At 41.3% G+C, this 12,851-nt stretch overlaps 1 protein-coding gene across 4 annotated transcripts in view; it reads left to right on the forward strand.

The window, feature by feature from the left end:
* Rsu1 (Ras suppressor protein 1) overlaps positions 1–841 on the forward strand; it is a 224,164-nt gene extending 223,323 nt beyond the window's left edge. For 2 of the 4 annotated variants that reach the window (XM_045135296.1, XM_045135298.1), the window contains one exon: positions 96–841. In XM_045135296.1, coding sequence (XP_044991231.1) covers positions 96–355 — 260 coding nt within the window. In that variant the 3' untranslated portion in view covers positions 356–841. The remainder of the gene's footprint in view (positions 1–95) is intronic. The other 2 variants (XM_045135297.1, XM_004662355.2) reach the window with 1 other exon arrangement.
* Positions 842–12,851: the final 12,010 nt, after the last annotated feature.

A 12,851-nucleotide genomic window follows, 5' to 3' on the forward strand; every position in this document is an offset into this window, starting at 1 on the left:
TTTGCTGATTATGTCTGGTAAGAACCTACAGTTCTACCAAGGAAGTGTATCTGTAAAGTAGATTCATGACTTCCTCTCTTTCTTTCTCCTTTTAGCCTCTACGGCAGACACATGCAGGCAAACCCAGAACCCCCAAAGAAGAATAATGACAAATCAAAAAAGATCAGCCGGAAACCCCTGGCAGCCAAGAACAAATGAGGGGCTGACATGCTGGGAGTTGGCCTCGTCTCTTGACTCTGCTGTCCTCCTGGTCTCTCTCAAATCAAGACAATATGTGTGTAGCTTTCTAAAAACTTGTCACTCTCTCCTTCCAGTGCCTACCACCTTACCTTTGAATTCTTTTAATAGGAGGTAGGTTTTTATAAGGTCTAAAATTCATTACCATTTGTTGCCTTAAAATTGCGAATGGCACGAAACAAAGCTCTCATTCTCCTGCAAGTTTCTTGCTAGGCACAGGTTTCACAGCCTTGAATAGACATCGCAAGGCTGCTTATTACCAAAAGAATAATTAAAATCATGTAACCACTTAAATGTCACAGTTAACACTTTTCATTCTTTCTGCTTATCACATAACTCATTATTTTGCCTTATTAAAAGTCTTCTTTCACTGCCAAGCTATTATGTACTTTTCACTTCCAAACGATTTTAATAAAATCTTGATTTTGTATCACATGTTTTTTCATGACTACAATAATGATCTGATCTTGGGGATATACATTTTTGTTTTTTCTCCCCCCCCCCATAAGATTACCTTTTCTAATTTTATTTGTTGTAGATGAAGATCTCTGAACCTTTCCATGAAAGAAATGCAAAATTAAATCCTACTTAGTTTCTTCTCACATCCATTTGTCAGAGTTTTTTTATTTTTTTTTTTTCCTTTGAAGACTGCTTCTAAATTAGGAAGGAGGAGAAAAACAAATCTCTGGAGATTCTGCCAAAGGATTTTGGAAAGCTGCATTCCTTTGCTGAAGACATGGTGAGCTTTGGCCCTGGCTGGTAGGCAGTAGCTGAGAAATGAGGAAGAAAAATCCTCAAGTGTGTTTTGTTGTTGCTGCTGCTGCTGTTGAGAATCTTTTCATATCAAAGTGTTCCTCTCAGGCTCTGATGCCAAAGAAGTTGGGTAAATGTGCACAATCCCCACCCTACCCCTCGTGGAAGCTGCTTTTGTACAGTCATTAAACCACCAATTGTTTAACATCTGTGACAGGCAGTATGTATGGATGGGGAAAGAAAATCCAAGTTTTGTGTGAACTGAGAGGGCTCCCAGCCCCTACAGCTCTCACCCAACATGTAAAGGAAAAGCATGCTCTCATAGCAACGGAAAAGGGGGCTGTCTCCAAATCTCCTGTCAGCTTCCTAGTTGAACTCCCACAGCCAAGACCCCTGAACCAATTGAAGGCCAGAATCTGAGCTGGAAGTCCTGAATTCCTCTAGACACAACCCTTTCATCTCAGTGGACTTCACACCTTAATATTTTGCTTTTGTATGCTGCCCCAAAGCACGCTGCCCCCAGGAGGAGGCCTAGGTGCCATTGCACACGGGGGAGAGCTATTGTGACGTCTACAGGTGTGGAGCTGGCTTCAGCCTGAAGTTCAATTATGCTGTAGCTGGTGAGGTCGCAGGAGGAAGAGCCACGCCACTTGACTGTCGTTGGCTGAGAAACTGTATGGAGAACCAAATCAGGAACAAAGCAGTACTCAAACCATAACATGTATAAGGGTTAAGAGTCAGTTTCAGGACTGGAGATGATCCCTCTGGATAGGAATATAGGCAGTACAGGAGGAAATATTTCCAAGAGAGATGTAAGAGGAAAGCCCCTCTAGTAATCAAAGCATACACATCAAAGCAAGGATGTGCAACCATGAGAAATGTGCGCATCTTTTCAAAGTCGTAAGTACTGGGACAGCAACATGAGATACACACTCTTACACACTGTCTGAAGTATAAACTTCTAGGAAGGCTGTGGCAGTTTAACAATGTATATGTAAAACGAAAGTATAGATTCAAGTCCTGAATTTTTATTTCTAAAAGCTTATTCTGAACTATAAGAGATGCAGCAGACAACTATATATGAGAATTGCCCTTATAGCATGGTACCCACAATGTAAAAGTGGGAGAAAGGATTTTAAAGATGATACCAGTCTTATCGAGACAGAGTTGTGTTTGTAATATGCACACCTAACTATTAAAGAGGATAATAAATTATCTGCATATTAACTAAGATCTTTTTCTAATTTTTAAGTCTTTAGTTTTTATAGACTATGTATACCTTTGTAATCCCATGCTTGTAAACACCAAAGGGCAGCATTGGGTTTTATCCTCAATTGCTTTCGACCTTATTAAGATAGGATTGCTCACTGATCCTGGACCTTACCACTTCAGCTAGATTAGCTAACCAGCAAGCCCCCAGTGGTCATCTCTATCTCCTCAGAGCAGGGATTACAGGCACACACAGCCAAGCCTGATTATTTTTTTTAACCCCTTGGGTACTAGGGATCCTAACCCAGGTCCTCAAGCAACTAGGTGCATTCCCCATACACAACTTTTATGTATTTATACTTACTTCCGCAGTCTATGTACTCAGTAATTTCTTGCTATCTTAATTACAAAACTAGATTTCTAGAAATAATTTATAATTTAATATTCCATCAGTGTCTTTTAGAAATCCTCTTCCTTCAAAATATGACTAGAACTGAAAACTTCTAACCATCTTCCACAACCCATGTCACCCTCACCTCTTACCTAGATCATTTTAATAAATTCCTGTCCTCTTACAAACTCTGTAATGCTCGCATCAGATCAAGATACCCTCTGCTCAAAACCTTTCAGGGATGTTTGCTTGCCTCCTTTTGTTCAGATTAAAAGCCCAGGTCACCATGACCTATAGTCTTAGAGGGCTTTCTCCTCTTCCATTCTCTTCCTACTACCTTCCTCTTCACTCTTCACCAGCCATCACGGCCTCCAAGAAATCTTTACTTCAATGCTTTTGTGTTCTTGATCCTTCTAGAATGGCCTCCTAAATATAATTCCTTTGCCAACTTAAAATTTTTGTTTAAAAGTGTCAGTTTCTGGGGCTGGAGAGACTATTCTGTGGTTAAGGCACTTGCCTGCAAAGCCTAACAACTTGGGTTCCCACACAGTACCCACATAAAGCCAGAAGCACAAAGTGGTGCAGCATCTAGAGTTGATGTGCAGTGGCTGGAAGCCTTGGTGTGCCCATTCACTCTCTACCTCCCTCTTTTCTCTCTCTCTCTCTCTCTCTCTCTCTGCTTACAAATAAATCAAAACATTTTTCAAATGTCAGTTTCCCAGTTCCTCAATCACCTTGTCATGAATTGCAGTTCTGCTTATTCCCTGTCACTATGCCTACATAGTAGATACCATAATTCTTAGAATGTAGGCTGTATCAAGAAAGAAATGGCCAAACCTTTGCCTCATGAGTCAGATTCTTTGTAAATAAAGTTTTATTGGCACATAACTAATCTTGTTTATTTGCATATTGTCATGACTGCTTCTGTGCCATCACAGTAGAATTGACTCATGACAGAGTCTGTATTAGTTGGTGCATCCGGCTAAAAAGATTTACTTATCTTAGGTATTTATAGGAAAACAGCTGTTGATTTTATTATCCATTATACCCCAAATCCTAGAGTGGTGTCTAGTCTATGGTAAGGGCTCAGGATCTATGGCCAAATGAATTAATTACTATCGCTAGTTTTTCTAAGAGAGAAAAGCATCTCTGAATATATAATAAATAAAAGGTCTTTCCACCCTATAAAATTCAAATATACTTTTATGTCTCTCATAATGATCCCAATATCATATACACATACTTGATTATCAAATGACAAATGATTTCTTCAGTAACCACTGGAACCCAAAGGAGCCTAACCCTCACTGGCCCTCATGGGCCTAGATGAAGGCCTATGTCAGAAGCCAAATCAAAAGCTCTGGTGGCAATGTGAGTCAATGTCAAAAGAATCTGAAAGCTGGGGGTGTAGTGTGGCAGGGGGCTCACCTAGCAAATATGAGGCCCAAAGTTCAATCTCCAGAACCAAAAGAAGGAAGGAAGGGAGGGAAGATAGAAGGGGCTGTGTCTTCACAGAAAATAAACTTCCTGGGAAAGATGATCAAAGGCAGCAAAACAAACAAAGATCCAATCAGGTGTGATGGCACATGTGTGACCCCAGCATTCAGGAGACTGAGGTAAGGGGATCAGCAAGAGTTTGAGGACAGCCTGGCCTATAAAGTAAGACTCAAGAATAAGCCTGGACATTCTACCCTGGACATTTATTATGCATGTGCATATCTCTCCTTCTGTAATGTAATATGGTCTGTAATCTAAATATGGATCCACAAATGGTGTGTGTGTGTGTGTGTGTATGTATGTATGTATGTATGTATATGTGTGTGTGTGTATATATATATATGTATATGTATGTATGTATATGTGTATATATATATATATATATGTATGTATACGTATATATACATATATTAATCTCTCCATCAGTAACATTTTCAGAACACTTGTCCTTTTTAAAAACACTACACTTCTATTAGTATGCCACACAAATATATCCACACATATATTATGATATTACCTACCTCAAGCTTTACTCATATGTAGTAGTAGTTGGTAATTTGACATTGTTAAATTTCCTCCTTCATCTCTTTTCTGTTGTATCACTCATTTATAGCAATCCTTCAATGTATCAGGCAAATTATGTTTTCTTTCATGATTTTTCAATAGTCTAGTCATTGGTAGGAAATTTGACTTCAGAGAGATGAAGGAATCTTCTTCTCAAGGTTGCACAGCTAGCAAGGATATAAAATAAATGTGCAGCTGGAAAGATGGCTCAGCAGTTAAAGGCACTTGCTTTCAAAGCCTGATGCCTGAGTTTGATTACCCAGTTCATGCATACAGCCAGGTGCACAAAGTGGTGTATATGTCTGGAGTTAATTTGCAGTGGCACTAGGCCCTGGCATGCCCATTCATTCCACCACTACCCCCTTTAAAATAAATAAATGATTAAAAAGGCCTTTGTCTCCTTACAATGTACTCTTCTAGACACAAATGGCCTGTATATCCATGATCTCACAGTCCCTGACACTACCTACACAAGACTCTCATAATAGGAAGAAAAGATCATAACATCAAAAACAAAAGAGAGGAGCTAGAAAGATGGGTTAGCTGTTAAGGCACTTGCCTACAAGGCCAAAGGACCCAGATTCAATTCCCCAAGACCCACATAAGACAGATGCACAAGGTAGCACATGTATCTGAAGTTCGTTTGCAGTGGATGAAGGCCCTGGCACGCCCATTGTTTTGCTATCTGCCTCTATCTCTCAAATAAATAAAAATAAAAGAGAGACTGATTGGAAGGGGAGGGGGTATGATTGAGAGTGGAGTTGTGAAGGGGAATGTGGGAGGAGAGGGAATTATCATGGCTTATTATCTATAATTATGGAAGTTGTCAATAAAATAATTTTTTAATTTAATTCAATTTTTATTTATTTATTAGACAAGAGAAACAGGGAGGGAGAGAGAATGGGCACACCAGGGCCTCTAGCCACTGCAAACAAACTCCAGATGTGTGCACCCCCTTGTACATCCGGCTAACATGGGTCCTGGGTAATCGAACCTGGGTCCTTTGGCTTTGCAGGCAAACGCTTTAACCGCTAAGCCATCCCCCCAGCCCAAAATAATAATGTTTTTAAAGGCCTTTGAGGGCTGGAGAGAGTGGTCAGTGATTAAGGTGCTTGCCTGCGGAGCCTACGGAATCATATTCAACTCTAGGTCTCATATAAGCCAGGTGCAAGTGCACAAGGGCACACATGCACAAGGTCACACATGCACACAAGGTGGCACACACATCTAGAGTTTGACTGCAGTGGCAATGGCCCTAGCACACCAATTCTCTCTCTCACTCTAGCATTTTAAAAAGGCCTTTGACTCTCAAACACATAGGCTTTCCAAGCTCCTGTTGTCCCTCTGCTGCCAATCAAACTCCCTGGGTCTCCCATTCTCCTCCCCAGGCTATCTCTCTTAAATTGTAATTTGTGCTTGCAAGATCCTGTAATGTTCATTTTATTAAGACATCTAACTTAGTGTGTATCCGACAGGTTAGTGACACATCATTCCATCTCTATCAATGCTGGACTTTGGCTTCTATTACCTTCCCTGTGCTAGGTTAGGTCAGGATTCTGTAGTGGCTATGTGCTGCTGTGAACAAAACAGATATAGCTCTCTCTTGAGAGAGCCTTTGCTCCTTCCCTTCTCACCTAGAAATGCAGCACTTTTGATGGTACCCATCAAGGAAGCATTTTATTCTAAAGAACTTCCTCATGTGGCCCACCTAAGAGCAGTATCTCTTAAAACAGGCACAAATTGGCTTTGGACTCATCTTCCAGCAGTTTGGGCCTGGCATAATCAGACCACTTAAAACCCTGGTTTAGGAGGCCCAGTCAGAGATGAAGCAGAGATCCATCTTATCCATGCTGACATCCTCACTTCAAGCATAGTCCTTAAAGTGTGGTAGACATTCAAACATTACTACATGAGCATTTCTAATGCCTTGATGCCATGTCCCCCAACTGCTTAATGTTCTAGGAGCCTTGTGTTACCTTGGATACCTGGAGGTCTTCTGAGGCATTATAATCACTGACAGGATTATAAACCCAAGACCTGGTAGTGAATTAAAGATGAGGGGCACACAAAAATGAAAGACTGTCAGAAAGTCCCTCGAATTAAAATAATTTATGGCCAACAACCTAAGGACAGCATCAGTTTTTCATATGAGAGTGGAGCAAGTAGTCAGTTACCTGTCTGACAACACACACTGCTCCCTGAGATTAAGAATTGTGTTTGCCTCCAAACCCATTCCCCAAAGCATCCCAATTTTCAAAATCCCATGAACAACTTATCTGTCTGTGGAGACACCATAGTGTGTGTGTGTGTGTGTGTGTGTGTGTGTGTGTGTGTGTGTGTTGCATGCATGTATGTGTACATTTATGTCAATGGTTGATGAAGGTTATCTTCTTCCATTGCTTTCCACCTTGTCTCCCGAGACTGAGTCTCGCACTAGAACTCAGAGCTTGCTGATCTGTCTTCCCAGCTTGCACTAGAGATCCCTGGTCTTGGCCTCCATTGCATTCAGACCCCATACTTCCATGCCAGGCCCTGTATTCAATGACCATCTCCCCAGCCCCTGGAGGCACCATCTCAGCGCTGCTGCCCAGCACACTCTGAAATTGGCCCTTTCTATATACAGGTGTTGTCAGCAAAACTGACTTGTTCTGGACTAGGAAAAAGTGTTACCAGTGCTAACAGCTGCAAGTAGGGGAAAAAGCACAATCCATTCATAACTCCTCCAGAGTACCACCCAACATATGCCTGCAACACCCGGCGACAGTCCCACTGCTTGCGGGGGTTGCTTGCTGTGTTTGATTTTAACAAAGAGCCACTTTAATCACCAAACACAATACAGCAGTGAGATCAAGCCTTTCACTAAGGAAGGCTTGCTTGGAAACTGGGCCTTAGTTTCCTGCTGGCCTACTAACTAGTAGCCCCCGCTTTGGTGATGGTGGTATTGGCTTAGGTTAGTCATCGCTGAGATTTCTCTGGAAGGCAGTACATATGACACTTGATGTGAAGTCCAATGTTACAGTAGCAGGCATGAGAAGACAATGGAAGAAGATGCTCAGGTCTGTCACCTGGGAGGAATCTGCAAAGGGAATTGTCATAGGTGGAGATAGTTAGGGGGGTGTAGGCTTTGGATTTTTTTGTTCATAAGTCACCTACCTTGGGCACAATTCTAGGCTGAGTAGTGTTCCTCCCCCTCCAAAGAACTTATGAAGGTGAACTTATGTGGAAATAGTCTTTGCAAATATAATTAGGTAAGTGAAGAACGAGTTCCTATTGGATTACAGTGAGCAGTAAATCAAGTGGCCAATGTACCCACCAAAAGTCTGTGGATCAACAAAAGAGACACAGGAGAAAAGACCATGTGACCATGAGGGAGGAGACTAGAGGGATGCAGCTAACAATGTAAGGGTGCTCAGTGACCTAGCTACTTCAGAACCTCAACATCACAAGGAACCTGCAGAGGGAACATGCTTATAAAGTCTGTGAGTCTTTCCTTACTGTGGCACAGTACCTGAGAGAAATAATTAAAAAGAATAAGACTCACAGTTCCACAGGTTTCAATCCATATTTAGCTGGTTCTGTTGCTTTGGACCATGGTGAGGTAAAACATGATGGTACAACATGGCAGGTCAAAACTACTTATGGAAATCAGGAAGCAGAGACAGATAGAGATATGGATTGAAAAGATTACTTAGAATGTGACAGACAGATAAGAGATGATATATGACAGATAGGTAGGTAGATTAGATTAGATTGATGATTGATAGATAAATGATGATGAAGATAGATAGATAGATAGATAGATAGATAGATAGATAGATAGATAGATAGATAGATGATAGATAATAGATGACATAATAGGCAGGCAGGCAGACATACACTAGATATAATCTCCTCAGTGATCTGCTTCCTCCAACCAGGACAACTTATAAAAGTTTCTTTAACCTCCCAGTAAAGCTATCAAATTATGAATCCATTAGTGTGTTAATCCACTGATCAGGTCAGAGCCCTCATGGTTCATTCATCTCTCAATAATTGGATCCACCTGCTGGGAATCAACTTTTCAATGCATAAGAGCTTTTTGAGGGATGCTCATATCCAAACCTTACGGTGAACCTCACAAAATTCCAAGAGAATATCTGCTAGTTTAAGCTTGTTCATGATACTTTGATATCATACAATTAAGAATTGATACCAGCACCTAGAATCAGCCCAGGGCAGACCATGGAACAAAATATATGGCCAGTAGTGATTGCCCCTATAATCAGAATGGAGAAGCCAGAGCTGCCAGGGCTGTCTACAGTTTTCATTCCATTGTGACACACCCAGAACTGTATGGCCAGCTTCCATGTCCAGAGTGTCAGCCTGGACTTTGAATTCTAGGAGAGCTGAAGGAGATGCCTCACCTGGCTCCACAAGATTCCTGAAGGTTTCCTATGCCATTAGGTAACCTCTATCTGCAGCAAGATCTAAGAATGGAATTACATCTTCTGAGGAAAGAATTACTTTTTTGTTACTTCATTTAAAAAGTCTCATTTCTCTATAGGTGTTAGACAACAGCCTATTCATATTTATTTTCTTATCCAGTGCTACACACACCAAAAAAAAGGAATATGAAAAGCTATTTTTTTTTTTATTTCAGAGGTGACTAACTATTTCTTGTTTTCACCTAGGAAAAGCTGAGTTTCTATCATTTTATGAATTTATAAGGAGTTCCTCTCTAGTTATCCCTTGAATTTTTCTCACAAAATAATTGTAAGAATGGTCACAATTCATTGTTTTATTCATCAAATAAATATTTGTTGAATATATGCTAAATATGTGGTTATGTATTCAATTATTTCAATAAAAATATGCAAGAATATGTAAGCAATGTAGCAGAGATTGCTCTTGGGGACAAAAACTAGACTGTATTTTTCATTTGTATATCCTTTTAAGAACAAGTCATCTACATGTGTGAAGCATTCAGAATAAATTACTACCTAAAACTTTAATTTTAACTTGCCAGTGGGTTCTCTAAAACAGTTTTAGAAATGAACAGTTATTGAACATAGATGTATTGCAAACATGATCCTAACTAGTGAGCATGCAGTTTTCAAGAACATCTCTGCTTGCCTCCTTGCCTTCCAATAAAAGATACCATCCACAAACTAATATGCATGGAAATATTGATGCAGCTGGGTATTGTAAAATCTTCAAAAAGGAAAGAATTTGGTACTGTAGGATAGGCTCCTAAGAGGGACCAAATAAGATAATAGTGTCACTCAATTTGAGATCCTCATGTTAAGCACAATAAGCCAGTCTCGGAAAACAAATATTGCATGTTTGCTCTCACTTGTAGATCCTAGATCATATAAACACATAAACCCACACACACATAGATGACTTACATGTATAATGGAGACTGGGGAAGACATGAGACAACTGAAAGTGGGGAAGCAGGGGGCTTGCAGACTGTGGCCAAAATACATGATAAACTTGAAAGAAATTGCCTGCATGAAACCTGCTAGCATATACAGTGACTATATGCCAATATTTTTAATTACCAAACATTATAATATCACTGACACTCTCCCAGGTAATGATACTACAGTTGCAGCAGAAGAGAACAGTAATGAATGAATAAATACAGAGTTTTCTCAGTCATCTTACATACGTTGGATTTTATTGCAAACTGAAAAGGAATCCCTTGAAGGAGTTGAAGCAGAAAATTCATAAAATCTCTTGGAGATATTTAAAAGACCATTTTGGAGGGGTGGAACAGATATAACCCCAGTGACCTTGGTGAAGTAGCACTTGGATGATGAACTCCACTTAACAGACCTTGGACGGCAACATGTTGTTAAGCATTATATTCTACATCAATGGTGTATTCATGCTGAAGAAGAAATTAGATGACATTTAATTTAATGATGTGTGTAAACCAATAGCTAATAAGAAGCAATAAGTCAGGCATCTGGTCAAGATGATGCACTCATAACCACGGCAGAGCTTCAGGGGTGAAATCAGGCAAGGACTGGGGGAATTCCAGTACTAGTAGGTCTTAAAGAACCTCCACTGGGTGGGCACCAGAGTGCACAGCCGGGAACCTGCCAATTCCTTCATGTTCTTGGGGACAGCAACTGCAGGCTGTGGTGGGCTGGCGCCTGTTGCAGCTCTCTGATTTCAGGTGGGCAGTACAAACTGACTTCCTCCATGCTCCAGGCACTGAGGGAGGGAGAAAAACTCACTGAGCATATATACACAGTGCAGGAGGCGGCCTCACTGCCCACCTGGAGGATCCTGCCACCAAACATGTCTCTGTACCCATCTGCTACATACCACCAATAACCTGGCTTGCCATGCTGTGCTTGCATGCTGCACACCCACATCTGCCATGCACTAGATGTCCATGCCTTGGGTGACCAAAGTACAAGACCCCACCAGGGCCCATGCTTCTGCTCCACCCTGCTCTGTTCATGTGTGTCCCTACAGTGCCAGAGCCAGAGCCACATTTCTGCCCACTCTGTGCTTTGGATCCCTGCACTGCTGGTCCCTAGAGTCTCCACTCTGCCAGAACTAAGGCCCACACCAACACCCCACCCTGTGCAGCTTCCACCCTGCCCCACTCCTGCATGCATTCCCAGGGTGCCAGGGCTACTCTGGACCACCTGTGCCTGTCAGAGCTAGGGCTGACTCTTCCACCCCACTCCATGCAGCCTGTCCCTGTGCTATGGGTGCCCAAGGTGCCAAAGCTAGGGATCACTGTTCTGTCCCACCACAGCAGCCAGCCACTGCAGGGCCCCAGCCCATGTTCCTGAAGGCCCCACACCACCAGCCTCATTGGATCTTTCCAGCCTCTGCCGCCTCCTCTGATCACATTAAGCCATGCCACCGGACTCCCATACATACCTAAATCTACACACCAATAACCCCCTCTGACCACCTCCAGGCCAAGTTCCTGGATCCTAGAGGCCCTCCCACCTCCCCAAATCCCTGGGCTTTCCTGCCACAAGCATCCCCCTACCAGTACACCAGACAGGAAGCAGGAATATCTGGAAACTACCCACAAGAGGGTACCAGTGCTTCCTCCACAACCTGCTCATCTGGGTGGGGGAACAGGGGTAAGTACTACTGCTCCTGAGTTCCACAACTAAGGCATTACTGAGATGGTGTGCTAAAGAGATTCCAGACCTCCAACAGCAGCTCTTGAATCAGTCACCAGTCTAGAGTTGCTGGCACACTTACAACATCCCCAACCTGTTCATCTGTGGATACAACATCATCTCACTCCAAACAAGTACAACCCCAAAACAGAACATGCACTGAAGATTCTACAAGAGTAGATCAAACAAGTACAAACCCAAAACAACATGCACTGAAGATTCTACAAGAGCAAATTCTTGCTTCCTCCTTAAATTAAAAAAAAAAAAAAAAATGAGACTTTTATCCCAGAGATGGGTAGACTACAATGTAAAGAAAATGCAAAACAACACACAGAGATCTCCACCAAGATGGCTTCCCACAGTGGAAGTCTTGAATAAAAATATAGAGAAGACAACAGAAATAGAAACCCCAAATGAAAACAAAATAAACTATATGACCCTAACCAAGTGAATTGCTGAACTAGAAATGAACCATTAAAAAAAAAAACACAACAATAATCACATAAATGAAATGAACACAGCTTTTGACATTAGGCTTTCCTTAATGGAAGCAATCCAGTGAGATCTCAGAAGAGAGTTAAATGAACTGAAGGTAAGTCAATGAATAGAGGATCTTAATAACCAGCTGATTATGCTTAATTAAGACATGTTTAAATGCAAGAATAAATTACAAGAAGCATCAAGAATATCAAACCATGACCTGAAATTGGAACATGACAAAGGGATGAATAAGATACAGAAAAATGCAACAGGAAAAAAAAAAAAAAAAAAACAGAAAACAAAAATCAAATAGAGCTTATAAAGCCTCTCCAGAAACCCTCACTAACAGAGTTAATCAGGTGAAGGACAGAACCTTAAATCTGGAAGACAAGATAGAAAAAAGTGCTCAGGAGTCCAAAAACCTCAATAACTTGAAAATATCAGCCCAAAGAACACAGAGAATGGCGGGATACCCCAAAACAACCAATCATTCAGATCATGGGTATACCAGAAGGGGGAGAAATTGAGTCCTAAGGCATGGATAATATATTCAACAAAATTATTGAAGAAAAAACCCA

The sequence above is a fragment of the Jaculus jaculus genome, chromosome 15 (assembly GCF_020740685.1).
Source record: "Jaculus jaculus isolate mJacJac1 chromosome 15, mJacJac1.mat.Y.cur, whole genome shotgun sequence".
Classification (NCBI taxonomy): Eukaryota; Metazoa; Chordata; class Mammalia; order Rodentia; family Dipodidae; genus Jaculus; species Jaculus jaculus.